Genomic DNA, 22,195 nt, shown 5'->3' with positions numbered 1-22,195 from the left:
GGGAGATGGCCTGAGCTCATGCCTGGGAACCGTGCAGGTCTACAGCTGAATCCCAGCTCCTCTTCCTAGCGTGGCCTTGACCAAACTGGTAAGACTTCTTGAGACTCGTTTTCCTCAGCTGTGAGACGGAATGGAAGTAATAATGCCGACGTCGCTAGATGAATCTAACAGTTAGACGCGAAGGCTCTGAAACCCAGCAATTAAGAATTTTTAGTTCCTTTCCTGCTTTCCATTCCTTTTAAGGCTTATAATCTCTAAGTATCATGTATCTTTGAGGTATCTGTGCATGTGTGTTTGTGTGTGTGTATAATTATCTGCTTTGGGCACAGTAGAAAAAAGGAATGGCAAAGAAATACATGAGAACTCTCTTAAAAGAATTTGCAGTTTGCTTAGGGAGGCAAAGCAGCCCTCAGTGGTATAAAAACAGCTATAAAATAAGCATTCTGCGATCGTCATGCATCTTAGTACCGGTTGAGGACATAAGCAGGGAGGGCTTGTGCCAACAGGTCCGTGAATACCTGCAGACAGAGTGTAAGTAGATCTGTATCTGCAATTTTCAATTTCGGTTTGTTGGGGACTTCAGAATCATCGAACTCTGATGCTAAAGCAGAACTTTCCGTAAGACTTTGTCCTTTTAGGGTGACTTAAGGACACCCCAATTAAGTGCTGTGCAGTGTGTGAAGTGGCTTTACTCATTCATTTATTCGTCCAGCATTGGTGTGCGCACGGACTCTGTGCTGGGTCCTGTGCTGTGCGATTGCTTTGCAACCCTTCCATGGGACACGGAGGATAATTCTCCTGTTGAATCACAACTAGCCTTGGGGAATCACTGGACCAATACAATAAGAAGAAAGTGACATTGGGGATATCCATGGCTAGGTTCTAAGAAGCTTTGCAGCTTCCTGCTGGGGGTTCTTGGCTTACTCCCTCTGGGGGAAGCCAGCATTGTGTAAAGTCATGGGCTGGCAACCTGGCTCTTGTGGAGGTGGGTGGTAGGGGGGAACCCTGATGTGTAGGGTTTGGCAGTTTTCATAGTATAAGTACTCCCTCCCACCATGGCTGATTTCGGGCTACCAAAGGGAGAGTGCTGAATGCGGGGTTGGAAAGAGAGACACAGAATTGGCTCTTACAAGTGGGGACAGTCCAGCCCCAGGGGCATGCCTACTAATTCCTCGGAGACTATCAAGCTGCCAGAAAGCCAGCTAGGTGGACAGGCTACATGAAGAGAAGCCCAAACAGCCCAAGATTTTCCAACCATTTTCCAACCATTTCCAGCCTGGATTGAGGCTCCAGGAATGAAGCCTGCAGAGGAGTCCAGACCTGGCCACGAGGGAAGGGCTGCATAGGAAGGACCCTGACTGGGAAATGCTCACCTCAGCTCAGTCAACCCATAGAGCCCCATCATCTAAGTTCAGAGGTGGTTGTCTCGCAGCAAAAGCTAACTGGAACAAGCTGGCTGTCTTGTTTCTGCAGAAGTCAGCCTGGATGGAACTCCCAAGGGAGTGTGCAGGAGTAGAGGAATCTCTCCAGAGAATTCTCTGTGCATAGTCTCGGGCCTCAGATCACCAAGGAGAAAATTTCATAGTTAAAAAGATCTGAGTTAGAGACTCAGCCACTTCACCAGCTAGTTTTACGGTTGTAACTAAATCAGTGAAAATCAATTCTCTTAGATGCATACATGCGCGTGCACGTGCACGTGCACACATGTTTCTCTCAGCTGCTTCTGTCACTGTCCAAAGCTCTGCTGGAAGATCACTCCCTGCTCCTCAGGCTCTGCTTCTTCCTCTGCGTGGGGATCTGGGAGCAGGGGACAGAGCAGAACAATAAGTCAAGGAAATGCCCAATCCTGAGGTCTGCTGGAAAGCCACTGAGATGCCTAGAAAAGACCAACAAAAAGGAATTAAAACAGGAGGCTTGGGGAAGACACATGGATGAGTGGTTAAAGCATGAATTTTGCTATCAGATGACCTGGTTTTCTTTTTTTTTTTTTTTAAAGATTTTATTTATTCATTTGAGAGAGAGACAGTGAGAGAGAGAGAGCATGAGCGAGGAGAAGGTCAGAGGGAGAAGCAGACTCCCCGTGGAGCTGGGAGCCCGATGCGGGACTCGATCCCGGGACTCCGGGATCATGACCTGAGCAGAAGTCAGTCGTCCAACCAACTGAGCCATCCAGGCGTCCCAGATGACCTGGTTTTCAATCTGAATTCTGATCTGGGAAAGCATCTTGACATCTCCGTTCTAAGCCTCTCCACCTTTAAAATCTGGATAATAATGCCATCTCACAACGTTCTCATGAAGATTAAATGCGATGATGTCTGTAGAAACCTAAAGACATGCGGAATGTGTAGCAGTTAACAGTAGTAGGAGCAATAGTGTTGGAGTCACACAGGTGGCATTGTTGTGACAAGTTCCAAAGCTATGGCCTCCTTGGTAAGCCCTGCACTTTGGTCCATCAGTCACACAACAGGTGCCCAGGGTAAGAATTCAATAAATACTCAAATTAGACTATCTATTTTTGGAATACTCTACCAACGTTTTTCTTGGTTTTTTAAAAAAATTTCTTTATCTCTTTGAGAGAGAGAGAAAGAGAGAGAGAGAACAAGCGGGGGAGGGTCAGAGGGACAAGCAGACTTCCTTCTGAGTATGGAGCCCACCTCAGGACTTGATCCCAGGACCCTGAGATCATGACCTGACCCCAAGGCAGACACTTAACAGACTGAGCCACCCAGGTGCCCTGACCATTTTTTCTTATCGTCTCCCAGATAAACTTCCAAGGACTTAAAAAGCACTAGTATGCCTTTTTTCTCCTTTAAGTGTGAAGTAGGAGCCAAGACCATATTTTCTCATTTCTTGTGAGTCCTCTTCATACCTTCTGCTGTGTAATAGGTACTTGAGTCGTTCAGTGCTCACAGTGCTCAGTACATTTTAACTGTTATTATTTTTAAAATTCTATTTAAGGACAAAATTAAATTGGGTGACTTATGCTGGGATCCTGATCCCAGAAATCTTAAGGATACTGTTTCTAGATGCCACCACTTTGGTAGAACAGTCAGGGTGTTGGATAGCATGATTTTTAAGAGCAAAGTCTGAGTGTTAAGTCCTCGTGCTTTATTTATACTTGGTGAATAAGAGTTACTAAAACTTTAATCTATGCACTGACGTTAGGCGGACTTGTCTCATGAAATTTATGGTTAGTTCAGTCATGTGGACTTTTTAAACAAAGAATAATGCAAACATTCTGTTAAAGAATAGCTGAATTGTGTGTTTTTTTAAAAACTTGTCTTATGAAATATTTATAGATTCGTGAGTGTGTGCTTGCTTGGGCCAGCCTCCCTCAGTGTTAATGTTTTGTATAACTGTAGCATAATGCCAAAACTAGGTAACTGACATCAGCACAGTCCAGAGACTTTACCAATTAGATCTTATCATAAGTTTTTATCAGCTATGCATGTACTCATTTGTGTGCATGTATATAATTACATGTAATTTTTGTCATGTTAATTTCATTAACTAATACAGCAGTTGAGATACAAAACCGTACCGTCACCACAAGTCTCTCTTTCTACAACTCCTTTGAATCCACCTTCCACCCCTAGTCCTTTGAAGCTCTTTTTTTTTTTTTTTTTTAATAAACATATATTTTTATCCCCAGGGGTACAGGTCTGTGAATCACCAGGTCCTTTGAAGCTCTTAATCTGTTGTCCATCTCTGCAATTTTATTTCAGGAGCATTACATAAATAGAATCATGTGGTATTTAAAGATTTTTTATTTATTTATTTGAGAGAGAGTGTGAGCAGGAGTGGGGGAGGGGCAAAGAGAAAGGGGGGGAATCAGGCTCCCCGCTGAGTGGAAAAAGGAATACTTTATCCCAGGACCCTAGGATCATGACCTGAGCTGAAGGCAGCTGCTTAGCTGACTGAGCCCCGCAGGCACCCCCAGAATCATGCACTGTTTACATGCATGAGATTGACTGTTTCCACTCTGCATAAGGTCTCTGAGATCCATCCAGGTTGTTACATCAATCGCTGGCTCTTTTTTTATTGCTGAGTCGTATTCTACAGTACAGATGTGCCACGGTTTGTTTAATCATTCACCCACCAGAGGACATTAGGGTTGTTTCCAGCTTGGGGTCATTCACATAAAGCTGATATGAGCATCTATGTGCAAGTTTCTGCCTGAATGTAAATTGTCATTTCTCTGGGATAAAAGCCTGAGAGTGTAGTACCCAGGTCTTATAGGTAAGTCCATTTCTAGTTTGAAAATGAACTGCCAAATTGTTTTCTAGAGTGACCATGGCCTCTTGCGTTACCACCGGCAATGTGTGAGTAATGGAGTTTTTCTGCATCTTCGTCAGCATTTGGTGTTAGCACTATGTTTAAGCTGCTCTAATAGGTCTGTAATGATATCTCATTGTCATTTTAATTTGCATTCTCGAATGGGTAATGGTGTTGAACATCTTTTCATGTGCTTATTTGCCATCTGTGTATCTTCTTCAGTGAAATGTCTATTAATGTTTTATGTTCATTTTCTAATTGGATTGTTTTTTCACTGTTGAGTTTTGTGAGTTCTTTATATATTCTAGAGACATGTCCTTTTTCAGATGTGCAGTTTACAAATATTTCCTCCCTCTCTGTAAATAGGATTTTTCATAGAGCAAAAGTTTTTAACTTTGACGAAAGCCAACTTATTAATTTTTCCTTTTGTGGATTATTCTTTTAGTACAAAGTATAAGAACTTTTGCCTGCTCCTAGTCCTCAAAGATTTTATCCTATCTTTTTCTGGAGCTTTATAGTTTTACATTTAAGGCCATAATCCATTTTAAGATAATTTTTTGTATAAGGTGTCAGGTTTGTGTTGAAGCATGGTACCAAACCCAAACACTATACAGAAAAAGACTGGTATATTTAAATACAGAAAATGTGCAACATATAGTTGAAAACCGTATAAATGACATCAAAATTCAAACGGCAGACAGAAAAGTTATTTGCAGTACCTATGTAACATAGTAGAATATTGTTTCCTAAATATAAATTTCCTAAAATTTAAATAGTATATCAATAAGAAAAAAAGTAAACATGGACCAAGTACATGAGCATGCTGGTCAGAAGAAAAGAAATGCAAATGGCCAATAAACTTAAGAAGGGATGATAAGCCCCCAATTTAAGGGGCACACGTTAAAAATGAGAGGACTTGCTTCTTTCTATTATAAAAGAAGTACAAAATTAACAGGCATCGTAAAAATATAAAAAACATAAAACATATATAACGTTAAACATCATCATACCCTCCCATGCCTAAAATCATTCTTTCTTCTTTCCCTAGAAATAATCTCTATGAAAAGTTTACTATTCCTTCCAGGAATAGATTATGTGATTAGAAGTGTGCATGTGTGTGCAAGTGTGTGTGTGTGTGTGTGTGTGTGTGTGTGTGTTTCCTTCTTATACAAATTGGATCCTCTATACAAACGGTTTTGCACCTGGCTGTCTACAGTTGATATCATCATCATGATTTTTCATACCGACTATCAGAGTCACCTTATTTATTTAAATGGTTGCATAGGATTTACAGTGTAGCTACACCTTATTTCATTTAACTCTTTATTGAGAGACATTATAGTGTTTCTCTTTTTCTTTCGTTACTAGGAATGCTGCATTCTAGAGATCATGGGGTTCACTTGTTTATACCTGTATTCTGTAGGATAGATACTTAGAAGTGAAACTGCTGGATCAAAGGACACATGAACTTTCATTACAGAATATGCCAAATTGCCATTTCAAACGATCTCTCCATTTATTCTTCTACCAAAATGCGAGCATACCTATTTCTTCAAAAAGTCACCATCTCCTGAGATTAACCAGTGCTTTAGAACACTTGGACAATGTGATGAGTGAAAAAAGTCAGCATTGTTTTAATCTGCATTCTGAGGTTGAATGTGTTTTTATATGTTTATAGTTCATGTCTGTTTCTCTGTTAATCATCAGTTTATAGCTTTGCCTGTCTCTGTTGATTGTCATTTTCTTATGGCTGTATGAAACTCTTTTATAGTCTGGATATTAATCTTGTTATACATGTGGTAAATATTGTCTTCCTTCACTTGTTTTTATTGTTCTTTTCTTTGTTGTGTCTTTCTTTCTAGAGAAGTTTTGATTTTATGTAGTGCAATCTGTCTATCCTTTATTTTATGACTTCTAGATTTCATACATTAGCAAAGTTTTCCCACTCCAGGATAAAATTATTTCTCCTAATATGCTTATGGATTTTCTTTTATTGTTTAGATCTTTTATTTTATTTTGATCTTGAATTTATACACCCTGTGAAATAGGAGTCCACCTTTAAAAATGGCCAATTAACCCCATACTCTTTATTGAATAGTCTATCTTTTCCCCCACTGACTTGAAATGCCGATTTTCCCATATGCCAAATCAATTTCATTGATTATTTTTGAAACTTCCTAATCTGTGCAAATAAATAATTTACTCCACCAACAAAACATGTTGTTTTAGTTACTTTAGCTTTACAATTTGTTGTATTATGGAAAGTAGGTACCTTCTCAAATCCTGTCATTATTTTTCCTTATCAATAGTTTCTGTGTTAAAAAGCAAGATAGATTAGTAGAAGAAAAAGGCAGCCACAATAAGAAAAGACATGTATGTATTTGTGTATGCATGCAAGTGAGTGTGTATGTATATTAACATATTCATAAAAATATATGTATACACACATATGTATATATGTGTGTACATACACACACACACACACACACACACTAAGTAGGTATTTGCATAGGCACAGATAACTCCTGGTGGGGCACACTAGATCCTGTAATAATTACCTCTAGGGAGTGGAACTATTGGTGAGTCTACTGATGAGTGAGATTTACTTTTCACTTTGCATCATTCCTTACTTTTTATGCATCCTTGAAAAAATTTGCATTTCCATCATAAGTAAGAACAGTATATGATTTTCTCTGCCAGAAACCCAAGCCTGAATAAGGGCATATTCTGTGTGTGAGTGTTTCTCAGAGCTCCACATACGAATGACCTGGGGAGTTTTTAAAGAGTACAGATGTTTAGGGACCTGCCCCCAGAGGTTCTGTTTTCATAGCTCTGGGAGAGAGCCTGGGCATCAACATATTTTAAAAGGACCCCCAGGTGGTGCTGATACTCAGTCACAGTTGAGAACCATTGCTGTAGATGATATGAGGCCTCAAAGTGTCCCCAGAAGGCCACCATGATGAGGTCTTTTTCAGAATATAATTACTTGGGAATGCAACCCAAAGTAATCCATCACTTCTCTGTCAGGCTAAGTGTTGGCATGAGACCAAGTGCAAACAAGTGTGGAGGGGAGTGGTGGAAAGGAGCTTTGCTTAAATGTGTGTGAAAGCATCCATCTCTGTGGTGGGCCTTTTTGTTGCAAGGTTTAGACTCCTTCAGGTTTTCTTGACACATAAGAGATTCTTTTAAAATCATTATGACCATAAAAGATACAAGAATCTCATGGAAACTCAAAAACAAAGCAAAACAAAACAAAAAACCCACAACAGCTGTGCCTTAGGAACCCAGAATGTGGTTGGTTCTGGAGGGTTCCAAGAGAACTCCAGGAGCCAGGGTTCCTTGGAGACCCTCCCATGGGAGACTTTGGAAATACTTTCATCTGGAGAATTGCTTTGTTAAAATGAAATGACTTTTGGAAGCTGAATCTGGGAAACAGATCAAAGAGGAAATTGAAGAAGCCTAAGGATTGACTGGAAACCCAATATTGCCGTAGCTCCGCGGCTTACGTGCCTCTTCCTCGGATGCTTCTTCCCGTCCCTTGGCTGATTATGCCTCTGTGTTCCCGAAGGAGGAGCTGACCCAGCTCGCCCGCAATGGTCTGTCCCTGGTTGGGCGAGCTTTTTCACACCAGATGACCACAGAGAAGGATGGAATGGCTCATGGAGTCGTGTGCCCGCCCACCCCTGCTCACCAGAGCCAGAGAGGGCATGGAGAGGAAAAGTGAGTGCGTGAGAGTTTCCTTAGAGTGGGAGAGTACAGAGAACATGGATCATGATTTTCCTGTACAGGCCAAGCATTATGAGTGCTCCGTGAAGGCTGGATCAGAGGATGGAGCTGCATCAATTCAAGCCAAGGTGCTAAGGGGCAAGGTCAGGAATGGGTCTGTGGCCCTTGCACTCTGAATATCCCTAAAGGTCTTTTTTAGCTCTACTTATTTGGGCTTTTAAAAGGTCTTAACAGCCCAGGAATTCAGGAGAATGGAATTTATTTTCCCTTGGAATTAGGTCTGTGCCCTGGCGGGAGGCAGAGCCCTCCAGGGGTGGCTTGTGCCAAGTTTGAAGCCTTGGTATGAAAAAAAGAAATCCAATGTTGTCAGTAGTACTTTGTTATATGGAAGACATGTTTGTTTGTTTGTTTAAGATTTTATTTATTTATTTATTTGAGAGAGAAGAACAGAGCTAGTGAGAGAGCTAGAGCAGAGTGAGAGAAGGAGAAGCAGGCTCCCCGCTGAGGAGGGAGCCTGATGCAGGGCTCGATCCTAGGACCCCCAGATCACTACCTGAGCCAAAGGCAGACGCTCAACCGACTGAGCCACCAAGGCATCCCAACGGGTTACTTCTTGAAATACTATTTTGAATATAGTGGATTAAATATTACTAAAATTAATTTTACCTGTCTTATTACTTTGTTTTAAATGTGGCTATTAGAAAAAAGTTTTCAATTATACACGTGGCTCATGTTTTCTTTCTCACAGACAGTTGGATTAGATGGTGACTCCAAGGAGTAGCTGGGTGGCTCAGGCAGTTAAGTGTCATCCTTTGGCTCAGATCATGACCCCGAGGTCCTGGGATAGAGTCCTGCATTAGGCTCCCTGACAAGCCTGCTGCTCCCCCTGCTTGTGCTCTCTCTCTCTCTCTCTCTCTCTGTCAAATAAATAAATAAAATCTTTTAAAAATATAAAAATAAAAAGATGGTGACTCTGACATTTCCCCCTTGCACAGGCATGTAAAGATCTGTATATGAAAGACATACCTTTGCGGTGGGGTCCCCTTTAATACCCGGTTTTCAGAGCTGTGGCAGTTTGGTTCATCATCAGAGCTGTGGTAATCTGTCTTATTCTGGCTTTTTTCCCAGTCTTATAGACTGCAACCCAATTCCTGCTCTCAAATATAACCACTTAATCCTCTCCTATGGTTTCCCAATATCCCACATCCAGGTGGCATTGTTCATGGCTCTGCCTGGGCGAGTCCTTATGGACCCTTTCTCTGCGTCTCTGCTTCGCTTGCTCCTTCCTGCCTCATTGTCCCCCTTCCTTTCTGGGACCAGCACACAGCAGATGTCTCACACGTGTACTCTCAGGCACTTTTCACATGCGTCTTTTTCCTGCAAGTGCGTTCCAGCCAGCCGCCTGGATTTGGGGACAGATGACTGCTTCCTAATGGCCCATCACAATTCATCCTGTTTCCCCCAGGAATGAAGTTTGCAGATGGGACTGAGTCACTTCTGGAAGTGTATCTGCTTCAGGAACTTATAATGATTTTAATAAAACCAACTACTGTCGTCATTTATTGAATTGTATTAGATCCGGCCAGGATCTATGGTAGGTACATTGCAGATGCGTCTCATTTAATCCCTACAACATGGGATGCCTGGGTGGCTCAGTTGGTTAAGCGGCTGCCTTTGGCTTGGGTCATGATCCCAGAATCCTGGGATCGAGTCCCACATCGGGCTCCTTGCTCAGCAGGGAGCCTGCTTCTCCCTCTGCCTTTACCTGCCTCTCTGTCTGCCTGTGCTCACTCTCTCTGACAAATAAATAAATAAAATCTTCAAAAAAAAAAAAATTCCTACAACAACCCCACAGAGCTGTGCTGCGATCCCCTAATAGGGCTGGGGAAAATGAGGCTCAAGAAAGTTGTATACCTTGCTCTCTGATCGCTGCTAGGAAATGGGGGACCTGGGATTTAGATCTACGTCTGTCCCCAAAGTCTTATCTCTTACCTCCAATTTAGACTGTAAAGATCTACTGCCTCCCACAAACGATGCCACCTCCCGAGCTGGGCAACTACAAGTTGGAATTCTATGCTGCTTAGCAGTGATATCTCTAAGCAAATCTGTTGAATGATGACAGTGCTATGTGTTTGCGTACTGGTTGGTGACTGTTGAATTGACGTACGAGTTTCCCAAAACCTTGTGAAAGCTAGAATAATGGGCTCTCTGAACCCTATTTCACACACTAGAGAAACTGAGCTCCAAGGGGATGAAGTGGTTTGTCCAGGGTCACTAAGTGAAGAAACAAACCCAAGTTACGTGAGAACCCAATTTTCATGAAAGATTTATTTTCGATTTTCCTACTCCATCGGGATATACGGGGGCATTGCGCTGCCTGGATGGCAGAATATGGGGACAGACCTTTTGTTGTGATTGCTGATAGAAACCTGAGTTATGTGAAGGGTTTGCAGGCACAGACTCATTGGAGTCTCCCAGCTGTAGGTATGCCAATGTCATTCACCCAACGAGCATTGCGTGACCCCATGTCTGGCCAGGCATGGGGCTACTGGCTGGATGGTAGGAATGGAAGGGGCATAAGACATGACTTTGTCCAAAGGAAACCATCTCCTGCTGGACATGGCAATTATCTTGTAAAGAGAGTATTATCATCCACGGAAAAGCATTGTCCTAATGGAATATAAAAAGTTCTGCAAAGCACAAAAGGAGGAGGAAATAATTCTGCCTCGGAAGGTTTCCTGGTAGAAGGGACTTGTGAGTTTAGAGATGAAAAGCCCAAGTCACTAAGAGTTCCGCAAAGAGCCTCATAATGTTATAACTTCATTAGGCTTCCTAAAAATATGCTTGTTGCCACAGCTCCTTAGAGAGTAGTAGCATAAATTATTTATTGGAGTATTTAAAATATTAACACCAGTAAATTCCACGATACAGTCACAAATTTCTGCCTAGTTGGATGAGCCAATTTGAAATAATGGTTTTTACGGTACTCCAACTTTCCAATTCTACAAAGCTAGTATGAATACCTGGAAATAAATTAGAATCCCAGAAGAATCGTGTCCACTCTCTAAACATCAGTCATTTCGGACAGAGGAAAACTCTGTCTCTAGCACTTCGTACCCTTTTATTTATGTAAAGAGGTATTTTCTTACACAATGGATACTTAAGAGCATTCTTTTCTTTTTTTTTCCAAGCGTAAGAGTCTTGTATATGCTGCTGAATTTCATCTCTTGAGTATTAAGAGCCCAAATGTAGACACTAATGTGTTTATTTGGAGATGGAAAGATAAGAACCTTCCAAATTTAAAAATTGAAACTGATCAGAGCCAAACTCTTGGAGCCCAAGAGGAGAATGCCCTCTTGGCTACAGTGGTCCATAAGGCTGCTGGTGATTGGATTTTTCTGATAGATGGCATAGTACAATAGACTGAATATTTGTGTCCCTCCAAATTGGCAAGTTGAAGTCCTAATCCTGAATGTGATGGTCTTAGGAGGTGCAGCCTTTGGGATGTGATTGGGTCATGAGGCTGGAGCTCTCTAGCCCCTTCTGCCACATGAAGATGCAATGAGAAATCATCAGTCTGCCACCAAAAAGGAGTCCTCCCAGAACCTGACCGTGCTGGCACCCTAAGCTTGGGTTTTCAGCCTCATGGTCTATAAGAAATAAATTTCTGGCTTTTATAAGCCAGAATCTGTGGCACTTTGTTATAGCAACCCAAACTGACTAAGACACCTAGATCCTAGATAGCGGAGGTGTTAGCTAGAAATTTCTAGTTGAGAAGGAAAATCCCATCACGGGACCTCTTCTCTCTTGCACTTCAGTGTAGTTGTTTGGCTTGTTTTCTGGGTGTGACAAAATAGACTTACACCTTCTACTCATAACCGAGATGGAAGGCTCCTTCTGATCGTGACTTGTTGAAGAAGAAGATCCAGATCTGCAAGAGTTGGGAGAGCGTCTGAACAGGGGTAAAGATCTTGACATTCCTGGAAGAGTGTTTCCTTTTAATGCAGATTTTGAAGACCCGAAGAAAGAGTAGGAGTATGAAAACAGCTCTGCAGTATGAAGGATTGTTGATGAATATTAATATTTTAAGAATTTAAAAATGAAGTGCTTGACAAACGCATTCACAAATATAATGGGCTGCCTGGAAAGAAAGGACGATCCTTTCCACAGGTAGTATTTAAGTATGAGCTGGGGATATGGCTACTAGGGAGCCGGGCACAAGGCAAGGGTTGGTCTAAAGGTCCTGCGATCCCTACCAAATTCTAGATTCTATTATTTGCTAATTCTTGGTTTACCTTGTGCATATCTTTATGTTTGCTTTTTACTTTATTCTCTAATGATATGGCCAGGTATTTGTCTCCCTGACAAGGTCGAAATTTCCTTGAAGGAAGAAAGCTATCTACCCTGTTCTATCCCAAGCATTTAGCACAGTGACTAGAACATAGGAGATACCAAGTAAATATATGTCGAATGAATAAATAAACTAATTTTGTGTATCTATATTAATATGTATGTCTATACCTCAATTTATTAGTGTAATTATGTATATCTTGATTGGTAGTGTAAGGCATCAGCGGACTTGCTTGCTGCTAGGGCGTTCATACTCCTTACAGCCCCTGGTTGCTGGGCTATCTGGAAGATGTAGTGTGCTATGTAGTTCCCCACATACGGCCCTTCTATGTCACTTATTCCTTCTCTGCAGCTGGAGCTGTGCTATAGCAGTGAAGGCAGAGTCGAGGTATGGCTGAGGTTCTTTTGAATTTGTATTTCTAAATCCAGCCCCACTGCCAGCCATGCCCCTAGAGATGCTGGTTAGAGGTCTTGGGTGTGATTCGGCTGCATTAAGTGGGCAGGTCTCCTGCAGATAATCAGAAGTGTGGTTTCAGCCCAAGCGTGGGGAGGGAGGCAGGTGTACGAAGGGCAGGGGCTCTGATGGCACGCCGGGCAGAGGAGCAAGAATGCAGACTCAAGTAGGAGAGTGAGTGGGAGAATCTCCGCGAGCTAGACTGGATGAGAAGGTCAGAATGGGGCCAGGAAGCAGAGGCAGAGAAGGTGTGGTTTTTACGTGGAGAAATTGCCAAAGAAGCAGAGGAGGTGGGTGGGGTTGCAGACAACACTTGCCAAAGGAAGGTGTGTCACGGAGATCTGTTCAACCAACAGAGACTGAGCGCCTGCCTTGGGACAGCCACTCTTCCCACTGCTGGGGATTCAGATGAGTAGGGTCTCTGCTCTCAGGTGCATGAGCTCTGGACTCAACTCTCTGTATTAACAGACCATTACAGTACAGACAAATACAGTACAGCACGTGATGCATGTTAGAATGAGGCAAGCACAAGGAAGTCTGCGGGGAGCACAGCAACTCTGAGACGGAAAGGACAGTCTGTAGTCAGCAAGGTGAGGCAGGAGGAACGAACCCTTTATATATATATATATATATATATATATATATATATATATATATATATAAAAATATATTTATATATAATATTTATTTATTTATTTGACACACACAGAGAGAGAGAGCACCAGCTGGTGGAGTAGCAGGTAGAGGGAAAGGGAAAAGGCTCCCCGCTGAACAGGGAGCCACATGTGGGCTCTATCCCAGGACCCCGGGATCATGACTTGAGCCAAAGGCAGACACTTAACCATCTTGAGCCAAAGGTAGACACTTAACCAGGACCCTGGGATCATGACTTGAGCCAAAGGTAGACACTTAACCAGCTGGAGCCACCCAGGTGCCCAGCAAATGTCTTCTTGAGACATCTGAGAGTTAGGATGGATAAAGTGTGGTGATTGATCCGAGGGGCGAAGGGATCTATCAAGGATGGCCTGTTTCCAGCTCAGGCAGCTAGGGGGATGTCTTGCTCCAGAGGCAGCTTTGAAAAGAGAGGAGGACATGTCCATTTAAGGTTATCGGGGAGTCAGAGCGCTAACCTCCTAGGGTCCAAAGGTCCCCTGGGCCCCACACCACTCATGGGGGGGATCTCCTTTACCTGCTTAATAGTATCTGATACCTGACGAGGGTCCTTGCACACACCGGTCACTGTCATTTACACATCTGTTCAATCAACCGATATTCATGAAAGATAAATTATGTAATCATAGTATCCTGGTGTTCTGTAGACCCGAGGGTCCCACGATGCAGGTGGTTTAGTTCTTCTCTTTATTTTTAAATTTATTTATAAATAAAATCTATTATAAAAATTTATTATTTATTTATAAAATAAATATTTCTATTTATTTTTCTATGTATTTTTTCAGATTTATTGATGTCTAATTGACAAATAATATTGTAAGATATTTAAAGTATACACTGGAGATTCGTGTGTAGCTTGTAAAATGATTCTTCCTATGGAGGCAGCTTACCCATCACCTCACATATTTACCTTTCGTTCTTACTGCTGTGCATTAGACCCGAACTTACTCATCTTACAGCTGGAAGTCTGGACCCTTTACCAACCTCTCCCTGTTTTCTCCACCTCCCTGCCTCTGGCAACCACTTTTCTCTTCTCTTTTTCTAGGAGTTCTACTTTTTTTTCTTTTTGGATTCCACATATAAATGATATCATGCAGAATGTCTCTTTCTGGCTTATTACACGTAGCATAATGCCCTCCAGATCTACTCTGTATGTGTGTGTGTGTGTGTGTAAACGAAACATATTAATCCAGGGGCACCTGGGTTAAGCATCTGACTCTTCGTTTCAGTTCAGGTCATGATCTTAGGGTTCTGGTATTGAGCCCTGTGTCAGTCTCTGTTCTCAGCGCCGAAGTCTGCTAGAGTTTCTCTCTCCCTCTCTCTTGTCCCTCCCTCCCGCACTCTCTCTCAGATAAATACATCTTAGAGGGGCACCTGGGTGGCTCAGTGTGTTAACGCCTCTGCCTTCAGCTCAGGTCATGATCTCAGGGTCCTGTGATCGAGTCCCGCATCGGGCTCTCTGCTCAGCAGGGAACCTGCTTCCCCCTCTCTCTCTGCCTGCCTCTCTGCCTACTTGTGATTTCTCTCTCTGTCAAATAAATAAATAAAAATCTTTAAAAACAAAAATAAAAAACAATACATCTTAGAAAACATGATAATCTAGAAAAATATGAATTCATTTATTCGTTAATAACACACACTGTTTCCATATGTTGGATATTGGAAATAATGCTTCTGTAAACATGGGAATACAGATGTTTCTTTGAAAAAGTGCTTCCCAAATCCTACAACTGTAGAGTTTCAACAAGCTTTCCCACTTGCACCACCCCACTTTATCCTTTAGAAAAAGTATTTGCTCACCCCATTTTGTCTTTTTAGTTTCTTCTTCATGGACTTAGTCTTTGAGAGAGTTTAGTCTTAGATAGAGGTTCAACACTTTCTAGAAGGCCTGGAAAATGTTTTCCAGGCTCCATACATTCACGAACAACTCTGGGGCTCCCTGTGACGGAAGCAGTGATGTTAGAATGCCAGTAACAAATGTAGTTGATCAAAGTCTTCCTCGAAATGCTTGTGTTTGATGTAATTTCATTTCACATTTTGTGTGTGGTTTTCCCAAGCTGTGGTGTGAAATTCAAGCATCAGAGAAACCAGCAGGGTTTTTAGGTTGAAGTTAATGAAACAATGGGAACCTACATAGTTCAGATTTATTCAGAATCTAGCCTCACACATCCAGAAGGGATCATTTTACAAATCTGGCTCTTGGGGGCCAGGGAATGCCCCCAGGGAAATTCATCCTCCAGGATGGGGAAAACCACAATTTAATTCATCAGTACAGCTCTATTTTTTGTCACAGAAAGCTATTAGAATCTCCAACTCACTTCTCAAAGATACTGCAAGGAGTAATGAAATGGTTCTGAATGACCAGTCTACTGGAAATCAATGTTGCTTTTTAAGGATGTAGTATTATTGTCAATAATGCTAAGATACAAGATGTTGAATACTTAGGTCGTTTGATTAAATGGTGATGTCAGCATGATCATGGCTCAGGACTGGATTTCCATTCCAGACATGTTTTCAGTCTTGCACAGAGAGCATGTTTTGTCCCGATCGCAGATTATCTCTAGCCTTGATCAGCCACCTCTCACGTGTTCAAGCTGATGTCTCAGTTTGCTAATGGATAAATATCACAGCTTTCTCCACCCATGGATGTGGGTGGATGGGTTGCCTTTGTATGTAAAGCATATTATTATAGGCTGCAAGTCTTGGAAGGCTGAGCAAGCCTTTGACAACATCTGGTTCTAATTCCTTCATTTACATTGAGGAAATGAAGCCAGAGAGAGTAAGTGGTTTGCCCAGTCCCCCAGTAGTTCCCAAGCCAGGGGCCTGAAATCCGGATTTATTGATAAATCCAAGGTTTTTACTCTGGCATTGTGCTATATCTCCTCTGGTCTAGGATTCCCTTTTAAAACTTTTGGGTGCTTGGATGGAAATCAAATCCCTACTAGAACCAGTACCCAATTTAGGTACCTCCTGGTGTTTTCTGAGCGATTTTTGGGTCTTCGTTGCAATTTCTAAGAGTACCATATTTCTCTAGATAGACAACCAAAAGGCATACAAGGCAATGTCCGCAGTCAGTCAGGCAGTGTGGGAACCTGCAGGCAACTTCCCACAGTGTTCTAGCGACCAGATCAAGCCAGCTGGTCTGATTACAACAAATGATCATTGGTGCCTATCCTAATTAGGGTGACAGGACTTCTGATGTGGTAAAGATCCCACTTGCTGTGTTCCTAGATTAAGTCAATCCATCATTTTCAGTTATGCAGCTGAGAACCTGCTGCATTTAGAGCTTTATGAAAATCTCTTTGAAATGTAAGTCAGAGCTCGGCCATGAGCTGTCATCTTCCCAGAGATAGGTTGAGATTCCCCAGGCTGGACTTCTCTGAGGCAGCCGGTGAAGAGATCTTCTTAGGAAAGCCAAGCGCCCTCCGCATCATGGTGTTCTAGGGGGAGATAGAAAATCAGCCTCCGTGGTCCTTCTTGGTCCTGGTATTGTTCTTTTGAATAATATTTATTGTATACCTTTTTCAGACGGTAAGAGTAATGCATGTTTATTGTGGAAAATGCAGAAAATTCCAAAGAAAATAAAAAGCACTCATAATTCCAATGCCTTAGGAGTTCCTTCTAGGTTTCTAGTCCAAAATTTTCCAATCTGTGCTTTAGACATATATGGAAGTATATACCCGTTAATTTTTATGAACTTGAGATTCTACTATATCCTATCCTAAAATTCTAGAAGTCCGTAAATTGTGCAGAGCTCAACACACTAAGTTCTTTGCTCAAAGCCTGGCATGTGGTGTTTGATCAACAAATATCTGTTAACTGAAGGGGGAGGGAAACCATGATTCGTGGAGTCAACCAGCCTCCTTGGAACATCTTCCACTCGGACCATGCACGAATCTTGACAACAATCTCTGCATGCTAAAGAAACATAAGGAACCGGACATGACGACTTTCCTCCCAGAAAGCTTCTTCTTCCTAGGAGAGCATCAGTGGTAATTCATCTCCCGTTTTTGTGCTTATTATCTCCTTCAGGAGATTCCATTCGATCCGAGAGCTCCACGGACAGGAGGGTCCCCTGGAAGCATGGACCTCGGTGAAACATGGCCCCTGGAGGAAGGAACCTGGTTGTCTCATGCTGGAATTCATCACTTTGCCAACACCAGAGGGGGTATGGCTGCTTTTGATGTCCCTGATACACGTGGTACTCCTCAACTCCTACACACACTGTGTCAACCCAGCTGTGCTCAGTACGTGCCCCGTGCTGTTTGTCTTTTCAAAAGCAGCCAGGTGGACGGGAGAGGAGTGGACTTGGGAGTCAGGCAGGTTTGCGTTCAGATCCTACATTTCTTCCTTACCAGTTTTGTGGCCAGAGAGCTTATCATTTTCTCAGCTCTAACATGAGAGTAAGAATGCCTACTTCATAAGGCTCTGATAAGGACCGTGAGTTATGCAAGCTGTCATTTACAGAGCCCTTACCCTAGCCAGGTAGGAGGCTATTCATACACCTCTGAGCACCTAACACGTGTCAGGCACTGTATTCCTGGTTATTTATTTATTTTTTTTTAAGATTTATTTATTTATTTAGGGAGAGCAAGAGCATGTGAGAGTGGGAGGAGGAACAGAGGGAAAGAGAGAATCCCAAGTGGACTCCCGGCTGAGCGTGGAGCCCAACGCCAGGCATGAAGTCAGGACCCTGAGATGATGACCTGAGCCGAAATCACGAGTGGGACGCTCCCAATGGAGCCCCCCGGTTGCCCCTGTATTCCTGCTTATCTTGTCTCCTCTCCTCTCAACAGCTCTGCAGAGACTGGCACTGAGGATAATACAACCAGGATAAACAGAGTCGGTCAGCTCCTGTCCCTTCCTTTTCCTTGCGTAGCATCTGAAGAACAGTTCAGCATGAAGTGATAGGGATGTCAGTTTCCTAGTTCACGCACATGTAAGAACCATCGTCCCCTACAGAGCTGTGGGCCTCTTTCAGGTCTAAGGGTCCACCCCCTCCCCATTCCCCAAATCTAAGGGAGATCTGCTTTGGTGATAGGAGCCATTCTGTGGCTAGGGAGACAAAGACCACTGAGCTTAAGGCATTCACATGAAGGATTTAGTAAGGTTATGCCTCCCATTGTTGTTCATTCATTCAACCAATACTGAGCATCTACTATGTGCCAAGCAGTGGGGACACCTGAGAGCGAGGTAGGCATGGGGATCACTAGGACACACTCTGCCATGCTTGTCTCTAGAGTGGGGTCACCCACACAGCACTGCATCTAGGTATATCCCCAGCCAAGGTTATGGCTCACAGCAGGGGAGAGGGGATTGCCCGCGGGGAAGGTCAGCACTTGGAGAAAACTTGGAGCAAAGAGCCAACAGTTGTCCTCTCCTGTGCCCTGTCCCCCTGTCCCCCTTGCCACTTTTTAGAGGTTCTTACACCAGTATTTCCTCACCACCCACGGAATATAGTGGAACCTCCTTGGCTCAACACACAGCCCTTCCTGATCAGACCTCTGCCTGCCTCTCTAGACCCGTCTCCTGCTGTTCGCTACTGAACACAAACCCTCCATCGCTGAACAGACCGCCGCTACCACCTTGGATACATCCCGCACTCATACACTGGGAGCCTCTGCAGGGGTGGTTCCTAACGCTTGCCTTCTGCTTGGCGTCTTCCCCCCAATTCCCAAAGCTTCAGTTGATGTCATCTATTCTGGGGTCTCTTCCTACCCCTCCCCACCCAGGTGTGAACACGAGTCGCAGCCTCGGCACTCCCACAGAACTAACAGATTCTGGGTCACAGCGCCTACCCCACTGGGCTGTGATAGTCACTATCCCGGACAGTATGTGGGCTTCTTGAGGCCGAGTCTCGCTTTATTCACCTCTGCATCCCTTTTGCAAGCAGCCCGGCAAACTGTTGATGTGTGTATATCTACTGGCGGGTGGCTGTGGGGCTCCGCGGGTGAACTGGGAGCAGGACCATGTCGCATGGGTATCTCTGCCCTCCCCGAGAGCCATCTTTGATGGCGCTAACCCAGCTGGACCTTGAACAACTGTCCCTTGGTCCCAGCGCATCACTTACCGGGATGTTCAGTGCACCCCTAGCATTTCCTTCCCTGCTCCAGGCTGGTTCACAAAAGTCTGCAGGCAGAGGAGAGAAGGGAAGGAGGTTTGCTTTGTCTGCCCGTGCTTTTGTAACCTAGGCGACAGAAGCCCCCAGCATAGAATTTCAGAGGCTTTCATGGTCGGGATCGCTGGGACAAAGTGGGGGCTAAAAGCTGCTTATTGTGGCCAACTCTGCAAACCACTGCGTCCCTCCGTGAGTTCACCCTGTCATGTATCTACCGTTTTCGGCGCATGGCTGACTAGTAGGATGGGGACAGAGCCGCCAAATGGGGAGTCTCTATTCTCAAGTAAGGGATAAGCTTCTGGGGCTACTGGAGGAACTTAGCTCTATTGGGTGACAGGTACCCTGATAGGCATCTGTCCCCATCCAGACAATCAGTACGCAATGAGGGAGGCATCTGAGACACAGTATGGTATCACGGTGGTATGTGGGTGGAGCATCGTGACAGAAGATCAATGAGCTGAACTTGGACATCCTTCTGGGCAGCTGGTAGTGGGGTGGTTCTCCGAAGCCTGGGCTGGGATTCAGGGAAAGGACCCGAGAGGTCTAGAGAGGGGACCAAAATGGGAACTTGCCCTCAGAAATAAAGGAAGTGTAAGCCCTCTGGGCCAAAGCTAATTCAGAATTGGAGTAATCACCAAAAAAAAAAAAAAAAAAAAAAAAAGAGAGAGAGAGAGAGAGAGAGAGAGAGAGAGAGAGAAAGGAAAAGTCAAAAAAAAAAAAAAAGGAAAAGTCAAGGTATATATATTGCACCAGACATTATGCTGAGCCTTTTTCATATAGAAAGAGATGATCTCAATTCATTCGCACAGCCTTAGTCTTGTTTTATAAATGAAACAGCACAAAGAGGCTGACACTAGGCTTGCACAAGGTCCTTTTCCTGCTGAATGGCAGAGTGGGAATTTGAACTTGGATCTTCCTGACCCCGAGTCCTGATAAGCCATTGCTCCTCCCTTTACCCTCCAAGACTCCTTACTCTGCCTTCTCGGTTTAAGGCTCCGGTGGACCAGTTATAGATTTTTATTGCTGGTTATTTCTTTGTCATAGTAGAAAAGAGCACTGGCTCGGAGCAGGGCCAGAAAATCAACAGTGCTGTTGCAGTGTGTGCATTATCATCCAAGACCCTCCTACGCCACTCCAGCTAATCCACTGCCAAGGCCTTGGCCCACCTGCTTCTGAGCATCTCTTCTTCATGCCCTAAGCCCTGCACCAGCTCTCCCACCACTGGCTGCTACTGGCCGCTCCACTTCTGAGACCAGTGTGGGCTAGGAGACTTTCCGTTTCTAGTGTAGTCCCAGAGAAAGTCCTGGAGGGGTCTAAGCCTTGGGGTTTTGTTCTTGGCTTCATGGAGTCCTCTGAGAACTGTGCTATCTGCCAGGGAAGCTCCGTCATCCCGGTGAGTCATAGGCCTGGAGGCGGGGCCAGATCCACACGACATCTGTCTCTGTGTTATCCTTGGAGCATCTCGGGCTGCCATTAGAGAGGGACAGCCCCCGGGAAGCTGGCAAGGAGAGCTCAGGATGCCTGGGGGTGAAATGGAGTTTCTGGAGGAAAGTCCCTCTGCCACTCTTGCTTCCTACACTCCTGAAAACACCCTCCAGGGTCTGGGTGTGTGGTTTTTCAAATTCCTTGTAAAGGTCTGGAACACATTTCCACACTGTGTCTGCAGTCCTGGACACGTCCAATAGAAGGGCTTGGCCAGGGTTTGGCCAGAGCTCTATGTCTGGCTGGGACATCACCAGCTGATCCTTCGATTTGCCAGCTGCCACGTCATCTGTGTGGGGATTTGGCGCAGGAGAGGAGCCCCCCACATCCTTTCTTAGTGGTTCCCTAAAACACTTTTCTCCCTGTTACAGATGTGCTCACTCAGCTCTCTGGAATCCTACTGTCCTCCCCTCTTCCCAGGGGACCCAACCTGCTTACGCTCCTCACTCGGAGAGAGGCAGGAAGTTCAGGCCCCCACACCTGGTGGAAAGGCCATGACCCTGCCCCAGCATGGGTGCAGAAACAGGAAGAAGCATATTCCCTTCTGGTCTCCCTCAAGGTCAGGGAGAGTGTTAACATCAGTCAGGAAGGAAAGGAGAAACTCTTTCGGGGGTGGCAGGCGTGCCCAGCACTGTTGCCAACGTTATTCGATTTCACATTAAATTCTCACTAAAATCTCATCAAGGTGTTATTGCCTATCCCTATTTTGCAGATGAGGAAACTGAGCCTTGGGGAGGCAAGCTCATACAGCAAACGCCGGCCCAGCTCACTTTTGAACTCAGGTCTTCCTGTTGCCAGGCTATGCTGTGTCCATTTTACTTCCTTGATTGTTGGTTTCTTTTCTTTCTTTAATGATTTTTGAGAGAGAGAGAGAGAAAGACAGTTGGGGGGTGAGCCAGAGGGAAAGAATCTGTGAGCAGACACCCAGTGGAGCTCGATGTGGGGCTAGATCTCATAACCCTGAGATCATGACCTGAGCAGAAACCAGGAGTCGGTTGACTAACCGACGGAGCCACCCTGTATGTTGGTTTCAAAGGACAGACAACACCATCTGGCATCTCCAACTTTCCATGAGGCTTGATTCTTTTTCTCCTATTCCTCTTGCATATGGTGTGGTA

General features: G+C 44.0%; 1 protein-coding gene across 6 annotated transcripts in view; it reads left to right on the top strand.

Annotated features, from left to right (window-relative positions):
* Nucleotides 1-22,195, top strand: part of AMOTL1 (angiomotin like 1) — a 148,206-nt gene that overhangs the window by 9,823 nt on the left and 116,188 nt on the right. For 4 of the 6 annotated variants that reach the window (XM_032356419.1, XM_032356422.1, XM_032356420.1 and 1 more), the window contains one exon: nt 17,510-17,645. In XM_032356419.1, the coding sequence (XP_032212310.1) occupies nt 17,510-17,645 (136 nt within the window). Of the gene's footprint in view, nt 1-17,509; nt 17,725-22,195 lie in introns of those variants that run through there. The other 2 variants (XM_032356427.1, XM_032356424.1) reach the window with 1 other exon arrangement.

This window comes from Mustela erminea, chromosome 9 (genome assembly GCF_009829155.1).
Source record: "Mustela erminea isolate mMusErm1 chromosome 9, mMusErm1.Pri, whole genome shotgun sequence".
Taxonomy (NCBI): Eukaryota; Metazoa; Chordata; class Mammalia; order Carnivora; family Mustelidae; genus Mustela; species Mustela erminea.
This window is presented reverse-complemented; position numbering and strand designations above follow the sequence as displayed.